Below are 24615 nucleotides of genomic sequence, written 5' to 3' on the forward strand. Positions count from 1 at the left end.
CTGTTCCTTTTATGCCCTTTAGTGTGTCAGCCCTATGTCTGTTGATAAAGTGCAGATCAAACATGTTCAGATTGCTGGCATTGTCTCTTTTTCAAAAACAAGTTTGACCTGAAATCATTTCACTTCAATTGATTCCAACCTCTGTAGTTGTTCCATTCATTCATTTGTGGTGAAAATCATAAATGTATCGCAACCAGGGTTGCAAAATTTCCGGGAATATTCAAAGTTGGAAACTTTCCACAGGAATTAACGGGAATATACGGAAATATACGGGAATTAACAGGAATAAACTGAAAATGTTGGGGTAATTTAACTGTATTTACCCTGTCATAAGCAGACATGCATGCAAACATTTTTAATACAACTTTTAAAAATGACATTTTTGACTTTTTTGACATTTTGTGAGTAGAACTTTATTCTTTCATCGAACAACAAAAACATGAACGTTGAATAAAAAAGGTGTTCCCTATGATCACCACCCCCAACCCACTTTTTTTTTGTGTGTGTGTTTTTTCATGCATCTAAATGCTTTCTTCCTGGACCCCATCAACGTCCTCCTCACTGCTGTAAAAAGTTAGTCTACTGTATACAAATAAACTTGGTATTAAAATGAACATGGCTTCAGTTTACCAAGTAATCAATATGCTAGGTAATAACAAACAGTGTTGGGAAAGTTCACTTTCTACATGAACTAGTTCAGTTCATAGTTCACACATTTTAAAATGAACTAGTTCAGTTCATAGTTCATAATTCAAAATGTTGAACTAAGTTCACAGCTCCAAAAAATGAACTAGTTCAGTTATTTTTTTCAATATGTTGCGAGCTATAATTGAAATCTCTGTCTGCAATACCGCTCTTGGCCTCTACGCAACTTGGCGCTCTCACACTTGCCAGACATAGGGCTGAAACGTTCAGACAACACTGATGACAACAGAACGTTTTATGTTTACGTTTATGTTTCTGGCAGACCATGTTCACAACCAGCTGCATTCAGGGTCCAGCTGAGCTCGGCGTTCATAGTCTTGTTCTCAACTACATTTAAGTTCCCTGTTATATGCTTTTGCAAAAAAAACGTAGGCACATTTTTTTTTTTTTTTTAAATTCCCGAGCCAAAATTCCCGTGGAAACTTTCCGGAGACTTTCCGCCCCTTTGCAACCCTAGTTATGATCTTTACAAAAATATATATTCTGGTGATATTCTGTATTTATTTCTTATTGTCAACAAATCATAAAAGACCCAAACCAACAATGAATGTTGGTTTAAAGCCTGATATGTCTTCTTCCTTCTTTCATTAAAGCTCCATTTTATTATTCAAAATTAAAAATATACAATTATTGGGGCGTCGGGGAGCTCAATTTGCAGAGCAGATCGTCCTAACCACAAGGTTGGCGTTTCGATCCACTAAAGTGAACCCCAAGATGCTCACTAGATTTTACACAGCAGCCTGCTGTAAGGATGGGTTAAATGCAGAAGTCAACATTTCATGGATGTACCTGTCTGTATATGACAACTGTAAGATGTGAAAATGGCATTTGAATAAATGTATCATAATCTTCAGAAAATTTCAAGACACACGTCATATCAGAAAGAAACAAAAACCTTACAGAGTAAATTCGTCCCCTCAGGTGCACCAGGCAGAGCAGTGCTGCCGACACCAGGCAACACAGCAGCTTTCCGTGCTGCTCTGTGGACCAACCTGGAGAAATTGATGGACCAGATATGTGCTGCGTGCAGACAGGTATACAGCTCCCTGAGACCACTAGCTGACTGTACATTCAGTGTTGAATAGTTCATTATGATTAGAAACCCAAGCAGCAGGACCGATGGATAAGGTGTGCTGCATACTTTCCAGGTGCAACATCTACAGAAGGTCCTGATAAGGAAGAGAGACCCTGTAACTCATGTGTGCTTCATCGATGAGATCATCAAGGTGGGTGGCACCACTGCTCTGGTTTTATATCACATGGCTCCAGAGTCCATTTATAGTATGACTGAATTTCCATGTTTCTTAATATATGACATCCACACAGCATACTATACACGACAGCTTAAACTATATGACACAACCAGTACTCCGAGAACAATACTACCTGACTCTATGGCGGCAAATCAATGATCAAAATCTACAACCGCCCTTGTATAGGGAGCCGTGCACAGCTACTATCATTGCTTTCCCGCTCGCAATACTTTCACCATGTTTTTGATTATCCTTTTTTAATCAACTATTTTGTCACATTACAATAAAACACTATCAAGTCAACACTAGGTCACACTGAGGTGTGGTGTGCATGTTTGAAACTGAACAATGAGACGGTCTAGTAGACCACAAAATAATATCAATGGAGTTGCCCTTCCCTTCTCCCCACACCAAACCCACGCGGCAGATCCATTTCAGAAATCTGAAAAACATTAACATGGATGCCCTGGCTCTGGACCTTACATTTCTCTCCTCTGGCTCTACCGAATTCCTCTCTGGCACTGACTTAGTGGATTCCTACAACCAGTCCCTGAGCAGTCTTCTGGACCTTCACGCCCCCATAAAATCCAGGTCAGTCTCCTTCTTGCGCTCAGCACCCTGGTACACCTGCGAGCTGCACAAGATGTGGGCTGCTGGGCGTGTCATCGAGCGGCGGCTCAAGGCTTCTGGACTGACTGTTCACAAACAGGCATATAGAGAGCACAGGAAGGCCTATGCAGAAGCTCTGAGAGATGTACAGTCCAAGTTTTATTCCACCATTATCAACAACAGCCCCGGTAACTCTAAACAACTTTTCTCTACTGTAAATCATCTTCTCAAACCGCCTTCACTTGTCCATCCTGAGGCCACTGAGGATAGGTGCAATATGCACATCACTTTTTTCCGACAACAAGTTGAAAACATCCGCTCACACCTCTCCGCCACTGCTGTCCTGCCTTTCACAACCACCGACCCACCATCTGAGTTTGTCCAGCCTCTTTGCTCCTTCTCCATTGTCACACAGGAGGAAGTGGAGGATATGATCAAAAACACAAAGCCTGTGCTCTGGACCCTTTCCCATCAGCTCTGCTAAAGACAAACACCTCTGCCATCTCTCCATTAATCACCAAGATCATAAACCACTCCCTCCTGGCTGGCCATATCCCATCTGCGTTAAAAACTGCTGTCATCAGACTACTACTAAAAAAAAACACCCTGGATCCAGAAGTTTTCTCCAACTATAGGCCCATTTCAAATCTTCCATTTCTGTCCAAAGTTCTGGAAAAAACAGTTGCAGCACAACTTCACGATCACCTCAAAGACAATAACCTTTTTGAGAAGTTTCAGTCTGGTTTCCGCCCTGGCCATAGCACTGAAACAGCCTTGGTCAGGGTCACCAATGACCTCATGATGGCAGCAGATACCGTTTCCCCATCTCTACTCATCCTCCTGGACCTAACAGCTGCTTTTGATACAGTTGACCACAACATCCTTCTTCACCGTCTGAAATACACCATTGGACTCTGATAAAATACATAACTGGTTCACCTCATATCTGTCCGACAGAATGGAATACGTTACCCTGGGCAAAGCAAAATCATACACCCACAAGGTCACCTGCGGTGTCCCTCAGGGCTCAGTGCTGGGCCCCACTCTCTTCACCCTCTATCTGCTTCCCCTGGGTAATACAATCAGCAGGCATGGGGTATCCTATCACTGCTATGCTGATGACACACAGCTCTATAGGAGGACAACCCCCACTTCTTCTACTTTCCACCCTATAGCCACACTCACCACCTGCCTGGAGGACATAGAGGCGTGGATGAAACTCAATTTTCTTCAGCTAAACAGTTCAAAAACAGAAGCCATCCTAGTTGGCACACCACATCAGCTCCGCTCTTCCACCATCACCTGTATCACCTTCTCCGGTCAAAACGTCCCTCTTTCCACATCTGTCACCAACCTAGGTGTTAAAATGGACCCCAAACTCACTTTTGACACCCACATTAAACACCTCTGCAAGACAGCTTTCTATCACCTCAGGAACATCGCCAAACTCCGTCCAACACTCACCCTGACAGATGCAGAGAAGCTTGTCCACGCCTTTGTCTCGTCCGGACTGGATTACTGCAATGCTCTCCTCATCGGAATTTCTAACAGGAACATCCAGAGACTACAACATATTCAAAACAGCGCTGCCAGGATCCTGTTAAGAGTCCGCAAATACGACCACATCACCCCCGTTCTGAAATCATTACACTGGCTCCCCATCCCACTCAAAATTGAGTATAAGCTCTCCCTCCTCACTCATCAGTGCATTCACGGACATGCCCCTCAATACCTAAAAGAACTACTCACCCTCCAAGTCCCCAGAACCAAGCTCCGCACTATGGGCGATCGGGCCTTTTCCTCTGCAGCTCCGAGGCTGTGGAACACCCTCCCCGACCATCTGAGGGCCCCACAGACTGCAGAGGCTTTTAAACATGACCTGAAAACTCACCTTTTTAAGAAAGCTTACTGCTAAAATATCCTCTATAGGCTCTGCTTTTAAATTTATTTTAAATTTATCTTAAAATGTTCTTGTTTTAACTTTCTTGGTTTTACGTTTATATTCTTTAATTTCTATTCCAACCTCGTTAATAAAGTAATACTTTGAACCAGGTTGTTTATGTTGTCTGTATGACGCAACACTGTAAGAAGACACGGACAAAGTATCTAAGATGTGCTTTTTTGTAGTCCATCTTTGGAACGTTGTAGTTTCAACCCTGCAGACCGACGTCGCTAACATCCGCCTGCCGTCATGTCATAACTATGTACCTTAGTGAAAGTGGAGATTTTCTAAACTACTCATGAAGTCTCCTTCCCATCTTACCTTTACCCCGTGACGTTTTCCACAGAGGTCAAGGAAAAGTGGTTAGGAATAGATGTTAAGAGGTCATTTTTTTACTATTCGACCCCATCCCTTGTTTTATCACTACTATGTATGTTCAACACTCAGAGATGAGACAGATATGAGGTGAACCAGTTATGTATTTTATCAGAGAGTCCAATGGTGTATTTCAGACGGTGAAGGAGGATGTTGTGGTCAACTGTATCAAAAGCAGCTGTTAGGTCCAGGAGGATGAGTAGAGATGGGGAACCGGTATCTGAGTGGCTCTGCCACTGAGCCGCAGTCTCATATGTGAGAAAAGAAAAATAAAGCCTTGTCCCAGTGTCTTTAGAGGGAGATGTGTGAAGTTTGATAAAGTAATGTCACTTGAGTGAGTCTTATTAAAGACTCACTTTAAAAAAAATTAAATTAAATAAAAGACTGCAAGTTTGATAAAGAAAAAAATCTGGAGATATAGAGTTTGAAATAAGTGAGTTTACTGACGTCTTGCATGAGAATATTGTAATAAGTAGGGGTGTAACAGTACACACAATTCACTGTTTGGTACGCACCTCGGTTTTTGAGTCATACTTCGATGCATTTTCAGTACATGGGCCACCTCACTTGATAGTAGTAGTATGTAACAAGTCCCGTCATAATCCCTGGGTCAGGTCAGTCAAGGGGCTGGTCAGATCTGCAAAGTTCGGGATGAACCGTCTGTAATAACCCGCCAGCCCCAGAAACTGCCTCCTATAAGCCTATAGCAGCATATCAAGGGGCTGGACCAGGGCAAACCTGATTCAGCCCTAACTATAAGCACTATTAAAGAGGAAAGTCTTAAGTCTATTCTTAAATGAGGTGACTGTGTCTGCCTCCTGAACTGAAAGGGGAAGCTGGTTCCATAAAAGATGAGCTTGATAACTGAAGGCTTTTGCTCCCATCCTACTTTTTAGGACTCTAGGAACCACGAGTAGCCTCACATTTAGTAAGCGCAGCTCTCTAGTGGGGCAATATGGTACTACAAGCTCCTTAAGATATGTGGTGCATTACCAATCAAGGCTTTGTAGGTGAGGAGAAAAATTTTAAATGTGATTCTTGATTTTACAGGGAGCCAGTGCAGAGCAGCTAATACAGGAGTAATGTGACCAGCTTTTCTGCATCTTTTTGGCTGATTGTGCCTGATTTTTGAAATGTTACGTAGATGAAAAAATGCAGTCCTTGAGATTTGCTTAACGTGGGAGTTAAAGGACAAGTCTCGGTCAAAGATAACGCCGAGGGCAATGCCATCTACAGAAACCACATCACCAGATAATTGATCTCTGAGGTGTTCAGGGCCAAGTAAAATAACTTCAGTTTTGTCTGAGTTTAACATCAGGAAGTTGCAGGTCATCATGTTTGTATGTCTTTAAGACATTCTTGAATTTTAGCGAGCTTGTTGGTCTCGTCTGGTTTGAATGATAGATATAATTGAGTATCATCTGCATATCAATGAAAGTTTATGGAGTGTTTCCTGATAATGTTGCCCAAAGGAAGCATATATAAGGTAAATAAAATTGGTCCAAGAACAGAACCTTGTGGAACTCCGTGATTAACGTTGGTGGTCATTGAGGCTTCATCGTTTACAAATACAAATTGAGATTGATCTGATAAATAGGATTTAAACCAATTTAGCGCGGTACCTGAAATGCCAATCGACTGATCCAATCTCTGTAATAGGATGTCATGGTCAATGGTGTCGAACGCAGCACTAAGGTCTAATAATACCAGTACAGAGATGAGTCCCCTATCTGATGCAATTAGGAGGTAATTTGTAATTTTCACCAGTGCTGTCTCTGTGCTGTGGTGTTTTCTAAATCCTGACTGAAACTCCTCAAATAAACTATTCTGATGTAGAAAGTCGCACAACTGATTTGCGACTACTTTCTCAAGGATCTTAGAGAGGAAGGGAAGGTTAGAGATTGGTCTGTAGTTAGCCAACACCTCTGGATTAAGAGTGGGCTTTTTCAGGAGAGGTTTAATTACAGCTACTTTGAAGGAATGTGGTACATGGCCTGTTAGCAAAGACACATTAACAATATCCAGCAGAGAGGTGCCAATTAAAGGCAACACGTCTTTAAGCAGCCTCATTGGGATGGGGTCCAAGAGACAGGTAGACGGTTTAGAAGTAGAAACCGTTGAAGACAATTGGTCTAGGTTATTGGGAGAAAAGCTATCCAAATATACACCAGGGCATACGGCCGTTTCCAAGGCCACTCCTCTTGATGACAGATCGGCAGTAGTTGAGGGCAAGAGATCATCAATCTTGCCTCCAATAGTTAAAATCTTTTCATTGAAGAAGTTCATGAAGTCATTACTACTGAGGTCTATAGGAATACACGGCTCCACAGAGCAGTGACTCTCTGTCAGCCTGGCTACAGTGCCAAAGAGAACCCTGGGGTTGTTCTTATTTTTCTCTATTACTGATGAGTAATAGGCTGCTCTGGCATTACGGAGGGCCTTTTTATATGTTTTAAGGCTGTCTCGCCAAACTAAGCGTGATTCTTCCAGATTGGTGGAACGCCATATACTTTTGAAGTTTGATTTAGTTCGCGGGTCTGAGGGTTATACCAGGGAGCAAACCTCCTTTGCCTCACTGTCTTTTTTTTCAGTGGGGCTATCAAGTCTAGTGTCATTCTCAGTGAGCCTGTAGCACTATCGACAAGATGATCACTCTGGGACGGACTAAAGTTAGCACAGGAGTCCTCTGTCACATTGAGACATGGTATTGAATCAAATGCAGAAGGAATCGCTTCTTTAAATTTAGCTACAGCACTGTCAGTTAGACATCTGGTGTAGAAACTTTAGACTAACGGTGTATACTCCGGGAGTATAAACTCAAAAGTTATGAGGTAATGGTCTGACAGAAGAGGGTTCTGTGGGAAGACCTCCAAATGCTCAATGTCAATGCCATATGCAAGAACAAGGTCGAGGGTGCGGCCAAAGCAGTGAGTGGGTTTCTGTACTCTCTGACAGAAGCCAATCGAGTCCAACAATGAGATAAATGCAGCATTAAGGCAATCATTATCAATATCCACATGAATATTCATTTAAAAAATCGGGCACATCTTGTCCCAAAAAGATGCAGAAAAGCTGGTTCACGCGTTTGTTACTTCCAGACTAGATTACTGCAACTCCTTAGGCTGCTTTAATAAGTCTCTTAAGTCCCTCCAGTTGATCCAGAATGCTGCAGCTTGTGTATTTACAAAAACTAAGAAAAGAGATCACATTACTCCTGTATTAGCTGCTCTGCACTGGCTCCCTGTAAAATCAAGAATCACATTTAAAATTCTTCTCCTCACCTACAAAGCCTTGATTGGTGATGCACCATCAATCATCATCTTTTCAGAGGCTCTCCAAGTACAAAACATTATAAATGTATTACACACATGTGAAAGAAAAGTGAATGTTTGTTTATAGGACCATAATCCGCACATTAGATTTGTAACTTAAAGAAACATATTAAATAGAAAATCAGACAAACAGCAGTAGCTGATTGGGTAAAAAGGTGGTAAGAGTCAGCAGGTGTTTTCCATCAACTCACCGTTTTCTCATGTCACTCATATCAAGGATATCAATAATCCGTGTGTTTCTCTTCTGTCTACTTGGTAACAGGATGGACAGCCTGATATCCTCTACACCTTCTGGAATGATGTCACCAACACACTTAGTGAGGAGTTTCACAGGGCAACTGAAGGTAAGACCGCTCCTTTTCCTTCCCCTTAGTCTCTAATACTTTTAAGAGGATGCTGACAGTTTGAATATCAAACCTGTTAATCCAGAGGAAAGCTGAATTACGCAAAGAATTTACATCTTTAAGATGAGTCTCAGAAAGACAGTAAATAGCTTTGTAACAGGTGTGTGTTACCGTGGGTGGCATCCCCCTAGCACAGAGACACTGTAGACAGGAACTAATCAGTTATCTTTATTATTATTTGAGGCAGATGCAGTTTCCGTGTCTCTCGTGTCCGTGGATCTGCTCCGTTGACGTCAGCGTAGGTCCAGTGCCCTGCTGAATTCCACCACCACCTCTCCTTTGTCCCTACTGCCATTTATAATGGGAAGCAAATCATCATTAGCCCCAGCTGAGGCCAATTAGGCCTCCACCTGGCACCATTCCCTGAGCGCACTCACCCATTCCCCTCTGCAGCTGAGCCTAACCACGCCCCGTCACCACATACCTCCACTGCCCGACTTAGGCCGGGGAGCCCTCCGGCCTAACCTACTCCGCTCCCCATGAGAGCGGGAGAGGAAGTCGGCCACAACCATGTGCGTCCCCGGCATAAGGATCACTTTGAAATTAAAAGGCTGTAAAGCCAGATACCACCGAGTAATCCGGGCGTTAGTATCCTTCATGTAGTGGAGCCACTGGAGCGAAACGTGGTCCGAACAGAGGGTGAATGAACGTCCCAGAAGGTAGTAGCGCAGGGAGTCGACCGCCCACCGGATGGCCAGGTACTCCTTTTCTACTGTGCTGTACCTGGCCTCCCTCTCCAACAGCTTGCGGCTGATGTACAGCACCAGGCAGTCAACCCCCTCTACCTGCTGGGACAAAACGGCCCCCAGCCCTCTGTTTGATGCATCAGTCTGCAGAGTAAAGGGAAGAGAGAAGTTAGGTGTATGGAGGAGTGGCTCCCCACAGAGAGCTTGTTTTACCATCTCAATTCAGTTTATTTTGTATATCCTAATATCACATTGGATCAGGAAAAACTCCCCAAAAATAACCTTTCACAGGGAAAAAAGGGAAGAAACCTTCAGGAGAGCAACAGAGGGGGAGGCGGGGCGATCAGCAGGGCCAACGCAGGAGGCCGGCTCACAAGGCAGGAGGCATCAAACACAGCCAGGTCCGATGGACCCTATGAGACGTGAAGTCACAAAGACTCCGGGGAGGAAGCAGAGTTAATAAGGTGCAATGGAGAGATGTAAATTCATCCATAAGTAGAGAGAGAAAACACCAACCGGCACTGCTCCGTCCACTGGACCGGACCTGAGGCACCTTTCCGGATCAGGTAAACAGACTCCGCCTCTCTCCATGCTTTTAGGAGGTTGAGGTGGTAGATCTGTGTAGCTCCGCCCCTGTCAGAACGCACCACCTCATAGTTGACATCCCCCACTCGCCGTGTGACCACAAAGGGCCCTTGCCACATGGTGAGGAGTTTAGAGCTGGAAGAAGGACGCAATACAAGTACCTTCTCTCCCGGTGTGAATTGTTTCAGCCTGGCGCCTCTGTTGTTGATGCCCCTGGAGCAAATTCTCACGTGACATCCTATCCAGTGTGTGGAGTTTTGCTCGCAGGTCCAGGACGTACTGGATCTCGTTTTTCCTGGTGCTCGGACCTTCCTCCCAGTTTTCCTTAACCAGGTTGAGCAACCCCCTCGGAGTCCTGCCGAACAGCAGTTCAAAGGGAGGCCTGGGGGACCTCCCGCACTGCAAACAACAGGGTCAAGCCATTTATCCCAATTACGTACATCTTCGCTAATAAATTTGGGGTGATAGGCCCTGATTGTGGGGTAGCAGTGGTCCAGAATGTTCTCTTCTCTGGTTGAGCATTTAATAAACTGTATTTAGGAAGTTCATGACTGAGGTTTACTTTGTTGAAGTCACCAAGGACAATAACCTCGCTCACTCTTTGCTCTCCTCAGAATCCTTATATGTAATAAGCATGTTCCTCACTGCCTTTCTTTTCCTTCTCTCTAGCCTCGTCCTTCCTAAAGCAGGCGCTGGAAGGAGAGTATCCGAAGCTGTTGCAACTGTACAACGAGCTGTGGCGCCGCCTGCAGCAGTACAGCGCCAGCCTGCAGGGAGCACTAACAAGCAGCGGGGGAATGGACACATCTCTGGACATCACTGCCACAGAGACAGACAGCCAGGACCTCTTCACACATGGAAAACAGGACTACAAGTGAGCAGACACAATATATCTATATATTTAAAAACATACAAGCGCTTGTTCAATTATATCATATCAGTGGCGGGCCGTGCATTTTGGACCCAGGCCTTCTGTGCCGTCTCTACTAGAGCTGAACATCCTAATCACCTCATTATGACGCCACAGCTACAGGTTATTATTTGTTTTGTGTAAACAAGTCATATTTGACAAGTGAAATAAAATGTTACATGAAGCACAACACCTACAAATACTGCAGAGTGCAGATCCATAAATATTCGCATGACGGGATGCCTCGTCATTAACGGACAATGCATAGTCACATCAACGTAATTACAAGGACAAGAACAAATTCTTAAAAGAACAAAACATGACGAAAGAATCAACAAAACGGGGGGACTAAAACACTGTACACTGAAATTAACGAGCCATTCAAATATTATTAACATCAGAAGTAACGATATTAATTAATTATATAATAAAAACAACACCATAGACACATTAACGCTACTGCAGATGTAAAAAAAAAAAAAAAAAAGAAAGTCCGTTCTCTCTCTTTGCAAAGAAAGGGTTTGATGACGCGGTTGTAAAGTGTGTCGGTGCGCCGCAGCTCCACCAGCAGGTCCCTCTCAATGGCCATGGACGCCCGTGGGGACAGCAGCGCCTCCCCAGTTGTGTTTTTGGAGTAAGTTTTGATGCATTAAAAGTTATATCTATTTTATAATGTAATTGTATATCACAAATACAGTACATGTATTATAATTGTTTTTCCATATTAGCTTATTTTCTCATTGCACAGACAGGAGTCTCATGTGTTCCTCTGCTTCAGGCCTCTGGTATTCCTCATGCATAGGTAGCTGCTTAACAGCATCATTATCCAATCACACAGTATTTTAAACGCAAGGATGACAATGTCCGCTCCACAGTGGCAGTAAACACCAAGACGCTCAGTCGCAAATAAAAGACATTCCCAGCAATACAGTTTGCAACTCTTCTCCGATCCAGGAATATCGTTCGTAGTTGGCGAACTGAAAGTGACGCATAGATGTTTTTTCTTGCTGGGTCAAGGCTGTTAGCTGTGGGGTAGGGCGGCCATATGCTACGATTTCCTGCTTTTCCTCAAACGTCCTCCTTGAGAATGGCTTTGGAAGTAAATCTGCCACCAAGTCCGGTTCTAGTACTCCTCCTTCAGCCATAGATGAAATAACTAAAATACTATACTCTCGACTATTTTAAACGGGCTTCTTCCATAGGGAAGACATGCCCATGTCTTTCCTATGGAAGACATGCCCGTTTAAAATACTGTGTGATTGGATAATGATGCTGTTAAGCAGCTACCTATGTATGAGGAATACCAGAGGCCTGAAGCAGAGGAACACATGAGACTCCTGTCTGTGCAATGAGAAAATAAGCTAATATGGAAAAACAATTATAATACATGTACTGTATTTGTGATATACAATTACATTATAAAATAGATATAACTTTTAATTATAAAAAAAAAAAAATGTAAACAAAAAGATTTAAATAAAAAATTCTGTTTAGGCCTTCAGAGAAGGCCCTGACGGGCCCGCCACTGGCAGAAAGTCTCTACACCTTCTGTCGCAAACTAAAAACACATCTTTTTCGACTATACCTTGAATAGGGAAGGTAGAGCCGTAGTAGCACTTTAGTAGCACTTAAATGGCTCTTACTGATAGCACTTTGTAGTTTAACTTTATTGAAGACATTCTCGATTCTTGTTGTACTGAGTTTGTACTCATGGTTGAATGCACTTATTGTAAGTCGCTTTGGATAAAAGCGTCAGCTAAATGACATGTAATGTGATGTAATGTAATGTATGTGTGAGTGTGTCTGTCAAACTGCACTAATTAGAACACCTGTGTGCTTCCAACATCAAAGGTTGCCAGAGTGATAACTTCAAAGGGACGACAGTTGCCAGGCTTTACATTGAGTTAAAGCTAAAGGGAACACCTATCTAACTATCTCAAAGTCAGTTAACCGTAGCTCTATTTATTTCGCCAATATTTTTTTGAGAGGAAGGATGACTTGATAAACAGATACTGTAAATGGTGGGACTGTAGTGTAAGAAATGATATGTTAAGATCTTATCATATCTATTATGATAAGATATAATGGCGCTCTCACTCTAGATCTGAACATTCCGTGCCATCCACTTCCATTATAAACTCTGAAACAGCCCGGAAATCTTCTGAAACCTGAACAAAGAATCCGTCTAAACTGTGCTAGCTATGAAAAAATGTCCAATTGGGCAAATAAGCTCCATCCTTTTGTTAACGTTTTAAACTTTAAATTATTTCTCTACCTTAATGTATGGAGACACTGTGTGGGCACAAAGATTAGCGTTGATTAGCGTTTTCTCTTTCGAAACCCCATTCAAATGGGACAATTTCTCGCAGTTTTTGGGCGTTTAGGGGGCTAAGCGCCGGTCTGATCTCTTAGAAAAGTCATTCCACACGAATCCCGATCAAGCCGCACATGTATTTTGACGCATCTGCGAGCTACGCTTTGGGATCCTGGGTGGTTCAAAAGTATTTTTCCCATAGGCTTTGCTATTCTTTCGCTGTTTTTCGCGTTTTTCCGAGAAATAGCCAGGCTAATCTTTTTGAGACTTAAATACACACGATTCCCGATCAGTCGGCACGTTTTGATGTATTTTTTACGCATATGCGAGCAACACTGCTGCTTGTACGCTCGACCAAAGTTCTGCGGAAGAATAATAATACAACGGAATAAGTCCGCAGGAGAACAGTCAGTGTGGCTTGCAGCAGCAAAGCTCTATGAGCCTGCTGCTTCGCATAGCCACACCGAATAAGTCCACATGAGGCAATAATTAGATTGTGGTTATTGTCATTACATGATAGATTTTAAATGTTAAACTCAGTCAAGTGATGCTATTTTCTGATCTCGATGCTTTTTGTGGCTGCGTGAAAGGAACAGTCTATCTGTTTGGTCACCATATCCATGTTACTAATCATGTTTTCTCAAACATTTCTTGTCAGTTAATATCTTAACACGCACATCAGTTATAGTTGTGCTCTTTGCATCTTTTTGTATTGTGTGTGTGTGTGTGTGCGTGTGTGTGTGTGTGTGTGTGCAGTCCAGAGAAGGCTCTGAAGGCCTCTCTCCAGCCGTATGAGGCAGCCTACCTTTCGAAGTCCCTCTCTCGTCTGTTCGATCCTATCAACCTGGTGTTCCCTATGGGCGGCCGCAACCCTCCCTCCAACGACGAGCTGGACAGCATCATCAAGACCGTCAGCAGGCAAGCACAGCACATGGCAGTTTGGCTTCCTTACAGCAAAGACCCACTGAAGTGACAAAATCACTCAGTAAGATAAGATGAGCCTGTGTTCGGATTTGGATGGTGCACAAAAACAGCAATAAGTACAGTTATATAGAGAAATCTCCAATCTAAATAAATGAATGTATGTATATTAAATAGAAATAGAAACTATAAAAGAGCAATCAAACTCAAAATAACAATGCAAGAAGTACAAACAGTACCTGAGACCAGAGTTGTGCTTGAACCATGATCTGTTGTTTCCCCTCACTGATACAGAGCTTTATGTTCAGTTAAAATGTCAACCATGTTTGTTAATTAACTTGATTTCAGACTAAGAACAGATAGTGACACCAAAACACTATAGTAGTTTCTATTCAAAAACATGGAATTGTTTCAAAGAAAATATCAAATGTGTTTTGTTCCCAAATTACCAATATTTATAGATTTATTAGTATCATCATATTATTCTAAAATGTATAACTATTTACATTGTTACCAGTTAAATAAGGCTTTAATTTGTTAGGCATTTTCAATGATTTTCGAAAGTCATGATGACAAAATAGGTGATTTTATAAAAAAAACTAATAAAAGTACTAAACTTAGATATTTCTCATTCTGTCTTCATGATCTGACCAAGAAATACATTATTAGTCTGTCCCTAACCTGCATATAAGCAAATATTTGGTACCCAAAAAAAAAACACATTAAATTCAATTCAGTTTATGTTGTATAGCCAATATCACAACATTACAAATTTGCCTCAGAGGGCTTTAACAATCTGTACACATACGACATCCCTGTCCCAGGACCTCACATCGAATCAGGAAAAAACTCCCCAAAAAATAACCTTTGCACAGGGGAAAAAAGGGAAGAATCCTTCAGGAGAGCAACAGAGGAGGATCCCTCTCCCCGGATGGACAGATGCAATAGATGTCATATGTACAGAATGAAACAGATTTACAGAGTTACATAAACACATTACATGAATATTGACAATGTATGAATGGAACTCCAATCCATGAAACAGAAGGAGGTAGGAGAGGAGGCGCATCAGCAGGGCCAACGCGGGAGGCCGGCTCACCAGGCATCAGACACATCCAGGTCCAATGGACCCTATGAGACGTGAAGTTCACAAAGACTCCGGGGAGGAAGCAGAGTTAATAAGGTGCAATGGAGAGATGTAAATTCATCCATAAGGAAAGAGAGAAGAGGAGATAGGTGCTCAGTGGTATCCTAAAACATCCCCAGCAGCCTATAAGCCTATAGCAGCATATCAAGGGGCTGGACCAGGGCAAACCTGATTCAGCCTTAACTATAAGCACTATTAAAGAGGAAAGTCTTAAGTCTATTCTTAAATGAGGTCACTGTGTCTGCTCCCGGACTGAAAGTGAAAGCTGGTTCCATAAAAGAGGAGCTTGGATAACTGAAGGCTTCTGGCTCCCATCCTAATTTTTTAGGACCTAGGAACCAGGAGTAGCCTCGCATTTAGTGAGCGCAGCTCTCTAGTGGGGCAATAATGGTACTACAAGCTCCATATGATGGTGCATCACCAATCAAGGCTTTGTAGGTGAGGAGAAGAATTTTAAATGTGATTCTTGATTTACAGGGAGCCAGTGCAGAAGCAGCTAATACAGGGAGTAATGTGATCTCTTTCTTAGTTTTTTTGTGAGTACATGAGCTGCAGCATTCTGGATCAACTGGAGGGGATTTAAGAGACTTATTAGAGCAGCCTGATAATAAGGAGTTGCAGTAATCTAGTCCTGGAAGTAACAAACGCATGAACCAGCTTTTCTGCATCTTTTTGGGACAAGATGTGCCTGATTTTTTAATGTTACGTAGATGAAAAAAATGCAGTCCTTGAGAGTCCGGTCAAAGATAAGGGCCGAGATTCTTTACAGTGGTGTTGGATGCCAGGGCAGTGCCATCTACAGAAACCACAATCACCAGAATAATTGATCTATGAGGTGTTCAGGGCCGAGTAAAATAACTTCAGTTTTGTCTGAGTTTAACATCAGGAAGTTGCAGAGCATCCATGTTTTTATGTCTTTAAGACATGCTTGAATTTTAGCGAGCTGGTTGGTCTCCTCTGGTTTGATCGATAGATATAATTGAGTATCATCTGCATAACAATGAAAGTGTATGGAGTGTTTCCTGATAATGTTGCCCAAAGGAAGCATATATAAGGTAAATAAAATTGGTCCAAGCACAGAACCTTGTGGAACTCCGTGATTAACATTGGTGGTCATTGAGGCTTCATCGTTTACAAATACAAATTGAGATCGATCTGATAAATAGGATTCAAACCAGCTTAGTGCAGTACCTGAAATGCCAATCTGATCCAGACTCTGTAATAGGATGTCATGATCAATGGAGTCGAACACAGCACTAAGGTCTAACAAAACAAGCACAGAGATGAGTCCTTTATCTGATGCAATTAGGAGGTCATTTGTAAGTTTCACCAGTGCTGTCTCTGTGCTGTGGTGTTTTCTAAATCCTGACTGAAACTCCTCAAATAAACTATTCTGATGTAGGAAGTCGCACAACTGATTTGCGACTACTTTCTCAAGGATCTTAGAGAGGAAGGGAAGGTTAGAGATTGGTCTGTAGTTAGCCAACACCTCTGGATTAAGAGTGGGCTTCTTCAGGAGAGGTTTAATTACAGATACATTGAAGGAATGTGGTACATGGCCTGTTAGCAAAGACACATTAACAATATCCAACAGAGAGGTGCCACTTAAAGGCAACACGTCTTTAAGCAGCCTCGTTGGGATGGGGTCCAAGAGACAGGTAGAAGGTTTAGAAGTAGAAACCGTTGAAGACAATTGGTCTAGGTTAATGGGAGAAAAGCTATCCAAATATACACCAGGGCATACAGCCGTTTCCAAGGACACTCCACTTAAGGACAAATCGGCACTGGTTGAGGGCAAGAGATCATCAATCTTGCCTCTAATAGTTTGAATCTTTTCATTGAAGAAGTTCAAGAAGTCATTACTACTGAGGTCTATAGGAATACACAGCTCCACAAAGCTGTGACTCACTGTCAGCCTGGCTACAGTGCTAAAGAGAACCCTGGGGTTGTTCTTATTTTTCTCTATTACTGATGAGTAATAGGCTGATCTGGCATTGCGGAGGGCCTTTTTATATGTTTTAAGACTATCTCGCCAAACTAAGCGTGATTCTTCCAGATTGGTGGAACGCCATATGCTTTCAAGCTTTCTTGATGTTTGCTTTTGTTTGCGGATCTGAGGGTTATACCAGGGAGCAAACCTCCTTTGCCTCACCGTCTTCTTCTTCAAAGGGGCTATCGAGTCTAGTGTCATTCTCAGTGAGCCTGTAGCACTATCGACAAGATGATCAATCTGGGACGGACTAAAGTTAGCACAGGAGTCCTCCGTCACATTGAGACGTGGTATTTAATCAAATGCAGAAGGAATCGCTTCTTTAAATTTAGCTACAGCACTGTCAGTTAGACATCTGGTGTAGAAACTTTTGACTAACGATGTACACTCCGGGAGTATAAACTCAAAAGTTATGAGGTAATGGTCTGACAGAAGAGGGTTCTGTGGGAAGACCTCCAAATGCTCAATGTCAATGCCATATGTAAGAACAAGGTCGAGGGTGTGGCCAAAGCAGTGAGTGGGTTTCTGTACTCTCTGACAGAAGCCAATCGAGTCCAACAATGAGATAAATTCAGCACTAAGGCAATCATTATCAACATCCACATGAATATTAAAATCTCCTACAATAATAACCTTATCAGTTTTAAGGACTAAACTTGATAGAAACTCCGAAAATTCAGATATAAATTCTGAATATGGACCTGGTGGCCGGTACAGTATAACAAATAGAATTGGCTGTAATGTTTTCCAGGTTGGATGTGAAAGACTAAGAACAAGGCTTTCAAATGAGTTGTAGTTTAGTTTAGGTTTAGGATTCATTAATAGGCTTGAGTCAAAGATGGCTGCTACTCCACCTCCTCGGCCGGTGCCTCGAGGAATGTGAGTATTAATATGACTTGGAGGAGTTGATTCATTTAGGCTGACATATTCTTCATAACTCAGCCAGGTTTCAGTAAGCCAAAAATAAATCAATGTGATTGTCTGATATTAAATCATTTACTAATACAGCTTTAGATGACAGAGATCTAATATTTAGGAGTCCACATTTAATTATCCTGTTTTGTTGCAGTAGTGATGTTAACCTGTATGAGGTTATTTTGTATGACTCCTCTTCTGGTTACTTTTGATTTAATTAATTTAAGTGGCCGTGGGACAGACACAGTCTCTATAGAGTTAAGGTTAAGGGTGGGTAACTGCTCGGATGGAAGTGCAGAGAAGGGTGGAAGACTACAACTCTGCTTCTGCTTCCTGATCTGAACTCTGGGTCATGGATTAAGTCCGTTAATCAACTTGGCCATGTTTGCAGAAATGAGACGCGCTCCATCCAAAGTGGGATGAATGCCGTCTCGACTCATCAGATCAGGTTTTCCCCAGAAAGTCTGCCAGTTATCTATGTAGCCCACATTGTTTGCTGGCACATGAGATAAATCGTTATTGATTAAAACATTATGCACTGAAGCAACAGTTGAACTATAAACATACTGTATATCTTTCATTGGATAGTTAACCAGGTAATATTACTGTAATGTCTTCTTTCTTTCTTTTTTTCTCCTTGTTTTTTGCAGTGAGCTGAATGTGGCGTCAGTCGATCCAAAGCTCTCTCTGGCTGTGTCCAAGAATGCTGCCAAGACCGTCCAACTCTTCTGTGTCAAGTCTGAACAACTGGTGTGTACAGCATTGTGTGTGTATGTGTGTGTGTGTGTGTGTGTGTGTGTGTTGTATCTTCTTAACCCACTATACCCCATACCACAACGATAAAGTGTTTGAATGGTTAGATCAATTAACAGTACAACCAAAACAACACTATTGTGTGTGTCCATACCATACACTGCCTCCCTGTGTCTCCCTCCGTCTGCAGCTGTGCACTCAGGGGGAGGCCAGTCAGGTGATTGGTCCATTGACAGAGGGCCAGAGGAGGAATGTCACTGTGGTCAACTCCCTCTATCGTCTGCAGCAGGCCATTGCCAAGGTAGGAGGCTGCAAGACATTCTTTCCAATACACCTGCTGCAAGAATGCGGATGCAAAGAAATGTTACTATAGCACTGTGACAGTGTGGTATTTTTTCGCTTTTGATCACTAAGATCTCTCCACAATAATCCTATTTTATGATGTTAAGCTTGCTTTCCCACTTCATAAGAATCATGAACATGTTCCGTTTAGAATTTATTTGAACTGTTTCTTTTATTATAAGACTGATTACACAAATGTAAAACTAGAATGTACCTGCTTATGAAATGTTTGACTGAAGATACAGTAGCCTCCAGACAAATCAGTAAACACTACTATCTTTAAAATAAATCTATATAGATGTATTCCTGCATTTTGTTTTTTAACATCCACCATGTTACATCATCAAATGTGGTCATACAGATGATTGCTTCAGCTTTGTCAGTAATCAAACATGTCTTACTCATTGCATTGTTGGACTGAAGATGGAGAGTTTTGTTTTTTTAAAGGATCAAAATCAATGCAGCAGAATCAGAGATATTGTCTTTTTTATTCCACACATGCTTCTTCCTTGTCAAAATCTGGAGCATACATTATCCACAATGCGACTCGACCAGTCAGAGATTTAATTGAGGACATTCATCAGATTACACACACAGCTCCCTCTGGAGCCACAAATGTCTCTATACAACTTTCTCATCCTGATGTGCAACGTGCATTCCATAAAACATCTGGCTGGGGGCCTTTGTTCCCTGTTTACATTTCTACTGGAACTAGTAGATGAAGGCAAAAATGCTGCCCTCAATAATCTCTCCAAGATAAAAAATACAGCAACTGAAATTTGAAATGTTTTGCTGGATATTCATTGTTTAAAAAAAAAACTCAATATTTTATATATAATAGCAGTCCACGGTCTTCAGCCACCTCGCCACCATGGAAACCGGGGCACCCTCCCTGAGCCAGACCCAGGGAGGGAGCCGAAGACATTTCTGAATGTACTAAAGATCTTTATGCAAATAGACCATTTTGGTTTGCTAACTGTAAACACCATAAGGCAGATGAGAACATCAACAACTGAGACAGCATTCTCAGTTGATGAGTGAGCAGGTTGGAGACGATCAAATCTTTTTGCTATATCAGCTTTACTTGGTTCCAGTGTGTAGTAATTGGTAGACTAGTTAACTACATTTTTCATTGCACACAATATGGTCAATTCAATTCAGTTTATTTTGTATAGCCCAATATCACAAATTACAAATTTGCCTCAGAGGGCTTTACAATCTGTACACATACGACATCCCTGTCCCAGGACCTCACATCGGATCAGGAAAAACTCCCCAAAAATAACCTTTGACAGGGAAAAAAGGGAAGAACCCTTCAGGAGAGCAACAGAGGAGGATCCCTCTCCCCGGATGTCATATGACCAGATGAACAGAGTTACAAAGTTACATAAACACATTACATGAATATGACAATGTATCAATGGAACTCCAATCCATGAAACAGAAGGAGGTAGAGAGGAGGGGGGGGGGGGCGGGGCGTCAGCAGGGGCAACGCGAGACCGGCTCACCAGGCAGGAGGCATCAGACACCTCCAGGTCCAATGGACCCTATGAGATGTGAAGTCATAAAGACTCCGGGGAGGAAGCAGAGTTAATAAGGTGCAATGGAGAGATGTAAATTCATCCATAAGGAGAGAGAGAAGAGGAGATAGGAGCTCAGTGTATCCTAAAACATCCCCCAGCAGCCTATAAGCCTATAGCAGCATATCAAGGGGCTGGACCAGGGCAAACCTGATTCAGCCCTAACTATAAGCACTATTAAAGAGGGAAGTCTTAAGTCTTCTCTTAAATGAGGTGACTGTGTCTGCCTCCCGGACTGCAAGTGGAAGCTGGTTCCATAAAAGAGGAGCTTGATAACTGAAGGCTCTGGCTCCCATTCTACTTTTGAGGACTCTAGGAACCACAAGTAGCCCCGCATTTAGTGAGCGCAGCTCTCTAGTGGGGCAATATGGTACTACAAGCTCCTTAAGATATGATGGTGCATCACCTATCAAGGCTTTGTAGGTGAGGAGAAGAATTTTAAATGTGATTCTTGATTTTACAGGGAGCCAGTGCAGAGCAGCTAATACAGGAGTCATGTGATCTCTTTTCTTAGTTTTTGTGAGTACACGAGCTGCAGCATTCTGGATCAACTGGAGGGATTTAAGAGACTTATTAGAGCAGCCTGATAATAAGGAGTTGCAGTAATCTAGTCTGGAAGTAACAAACGCGTGAACCAGCTGTTCTGCATCTTTTTGAGACAAGATTTGCCTGATTTTTGAAATGTTACGTAGATGAAAAAATGCAATCCTTGAGATTTGCTTAACGTGGGAGTTAAAGGACAAGTCTCGGTCAAAGATAACTAGAGATTCTTTACAGTGGTGTTGGATGCCAGGGCAATGCCATCTACAGAAACCACATCACCAGATAATTGATCTCTGAGGTGTTCAGGGCCCAGTAAAATAAGGTTTTGTCTGAGTTTAACATCAAGAAGTTGCAGGTCATCCATGTTTTTATGTCTTTAAGACATGCTTGAATTTTAGCGAGCTGGTTGGTCTCCTCTGGTTTGATCGATAGATATAATTGAGTATCGTCTGCATAGCAATGAAAGTTTATGTAGTGTTTCCTGATAATATTGCCCAAAGGAAGCATATATAAGGTAAATAAAATTGGTCCAAGCACAGAACCTTGTGGAACTCTGTGATTAACGTTGGTGGTCATTGAGGCTTCATCGTTTACAATGAGGCTGTACTTATCTAGTCTTCCACTGAAAGTGCTTTAACACTACATGTCATCATTCACCCATTCATACACTAATGGAGCCAAGGTGCCACCTGCTCATAAGGACATGCTAACCATTCACACAGCTAAGGGAGAAATTTGGGGTGCTAATGCACTTTTTTAAAAAGCCCACGGACACATCAACATGGGCTAGCAGAGCAAAATCAAATCCCTATCCATTTACTGCAAGGTGTTTTTCTATTATTTAGCAATAGCTACATCTCTCTACTAAAGAATGTTCTTGGCCTATCTGTGTTGAATAACGTTCGACCACTTTCAAATCTCCTTTTCATCAATAAAGAAGCTCTATACATGCAATTAAAGAACTTCCTTTGTTCTCTCCTGCTTTGCTATCCTTCCTTGAAACACGTAGTTAGCAAAGGCCCTCTACTGGTTTCTTACAAGAGATGCACCGATGGATTCAGCTTATTCAGTCATGACCTTTGACCAGGCCCATCAGCTGATACAGCCCATGCTGTGCTGGTCAAATGTACATGATTGTTCACCTTGCACAAACAGCGACTTTATTCCTAAAAAGAATGACACATTGAGCAACTTATTCAGACCATAAGGAAAAAAGCAAGAAATACATTCAAACATATTGTTACTGTAACTCAGTCATAGTGCTGCTCAGAGTAATTGCATTGTTGTCTCCATCACTTCGGTCAGGAGATGATGCTACCAGTTAATTAATATAATATGTTTTATTTGACATGCTTCCGCGCTCTTAAAATATCCGACAACATCCATCCATCCATCCATTTTCAATACCGCTTATCCTCATTAGGGTCGCGGGGCGCTGGAGCCTATCCCAGCTAGTATATAAATTCCTACCTATGCCGATGTCCCCATCAGAACAGGGTGAACAGACTGCTTATACATAATTCTATTACTTTATTGCAATCTGGATGTATGAGCTACAAAGATTTGAGCTGGTCGCAACTTTTTGTAGCTCTCCAATGATGCAACGAAGCGTTATGAAATCAGATGTTTTTGTTTCTCCCTGATTGTGTGTGTCCCCAACTAATCAACATTTGGGATGTTTTTTAAACATCTTGATGCAGAGCTCTTTGCGAAAGGTTCTATAGAAATAAAGTGAATCATTATTTTTTGCTTTATTTTCCTCTAAATCTTTGACTTCTTTTGCTTTGTATTTGCAGATTATTTCAGGATTGGGGTCATGTCCACCGGTGGCTGCTGAGGCTCTCTCTTCTTCTTTGGAGGTATCACAGCAAACAGCTTTTTAATTCATATTTTCATTTATTTTTTTATTAATTTTACACATTCTCTCTTTGCAAACTAGTTTAGTTTGTATATTTATCCTGAAAGCTCTGACTATCATTATGAAACAGTCTTCTTATGCACATTTTGTATGGTAGAAGATGAACTGTGTCTTTTTCCAGCTGATCACTGCTCTAACATAATCACAGAGAACAACGTCCACTTTTTGTCAATTTACAAAAGGCCTGAAGCTCAAATAATTTTATCATAACTGTGGGTCAGAAAAATCCTCAAAGGGCTTCACAATTTTACAACATATGACATCCTTTATCCTTGAACACAGATATTACTAGGACATGAATGCATATCGATAAGAGGAAGATGAGGAGAGGAGCTAGATCCTAGGAAGTCCCTCTGCATTAAAGGCCTATAGCAGCATCTCTAGGGGCTGGTCCAAGGCAAACTGGAACTGGATGAATTTTAGACTTAAGTTCATGTGAGAAGTGCAGCTGTCTTCTTAATTATTTTTGTTCAGGGGTAAAAGTAGGTTGTCAACGTATCAGAAGGTATGTGGTTCAATCCCTGGCCCCTGCAGTCTACATGTTTTAACATGTAGACTAAAGTGTCCTTGGTAAAGATACTGAACCCCAAATTACTCCCGACGTCTGAGCCATGGGGGGTTTGTGGATGTTTATCACTCCTTGTATGGCAGCCTCTACCACCAGTGTATGAATGTGTGCGTGTATGGGGAAATGCAATAATGGTAAAGATGGCTCTTCTTTGTTAACTGGGTGACAGCTGGTTTAGGTGATGCAGAGAATGTACCTGAATGAAGAGAGCCAATCATTATTTGTATTCATGTGCTAAGCAGTTAAAACACGTTTTTGTTATGTGGTGGAAAGAGGATCCGAGCAGCAGGTGGAGGACCTGAGTTGTCCATGTTGTCTAATGTGTTTAGGTCTAGACTCTAGAGTCTAGAATTAGTCAAAATTAGACATGGCACAAGTATTCCTGGAGAACTGGAGGGAAGGTTCATTTCAGAATTTTGTGGCAATGTTCTGTCTGATGTGAACATTTTAGTTATTAAAGAATGTAGTTTACTTGTTGGACAACATCTCTGATGTTGATGGGGTTGTAGATGGTTAATTATTAAGTCGACCAGCAGTGGAGCAGATAACTTTGCCTTTGTTGATATTTTTCATTTCAGATGCTAGAGAAGAAAGACTGTCTACTTTCTGTATTGTAGTCATTAAGGCAGACCATTGTTGTGTGTGGATCCACAAACTTGCTGAGTGAGGTCAAATGCCAAATGAAGGTTCTGGCATCTGGGTCTGTTTGGTTGTCAAAATCAATATTAAAATGACATAATTACACATTTGTATTGCTTGGACAGAGAGGTTTGACAGCAATGTATTCAAAAGACACAGATTCCCAACTGAGGATATTGTGCAC

At 42.0% G+C, this 24615-nt stretch overlaps 1 protein-coding gene across 1 annotated transcript in view; it reads left to right on the forward strand.

Moving 5' to 3' along the window:
* Positions 1-24615, forward strand: part of cog5 (component of oligomeric golgi complex 5) — a 71772-nt gene that overhangs the window by 42875 nt on the left and 4282 nt on the right. The window contains exons 9-16 of the mRNA XM_034525824.1: positions 1627-1739; positions 1854-1931; positions 8479-8560; positions 10561-10765; positions 13872-14033; positions 18739-18838; positions 19032-19142; positions 23103-23165. Of these exons, the coding sequence (XP_034381715.1) occupies positions 1627-1739; positions 1854-1931; positions 8479-8560; positions 10561-10765; positions 13872-14033; positions 18739-18838; positions 19032-19142; positions 23103-23165 (914 nt within the window). The remainder of the gene's footprint in view (positions 1-1626; positions 1740-1853; positions 1932-8478; positions 8561-10560; positions 10766-13871; positions 14034-18738; positions 18839-19031; positions 19143-23102; positions 23166-24615) is intronic.

The sequence above is a fragment of the Cyclopterus lumpus genome, chromosome 23, assembly GCF_009769545.1.
Source record: "Cyclopterus lumpus isolate fCycLum1 chromosome 23, fCycLum1.pri, whole genome shotgun sequence".
NCBI lineage: Eukaryota > Metazoa > Chordata > Actinopteri > Perciformes > Cyclopteridae > Cyclopterus > Cyclopterus lumpus.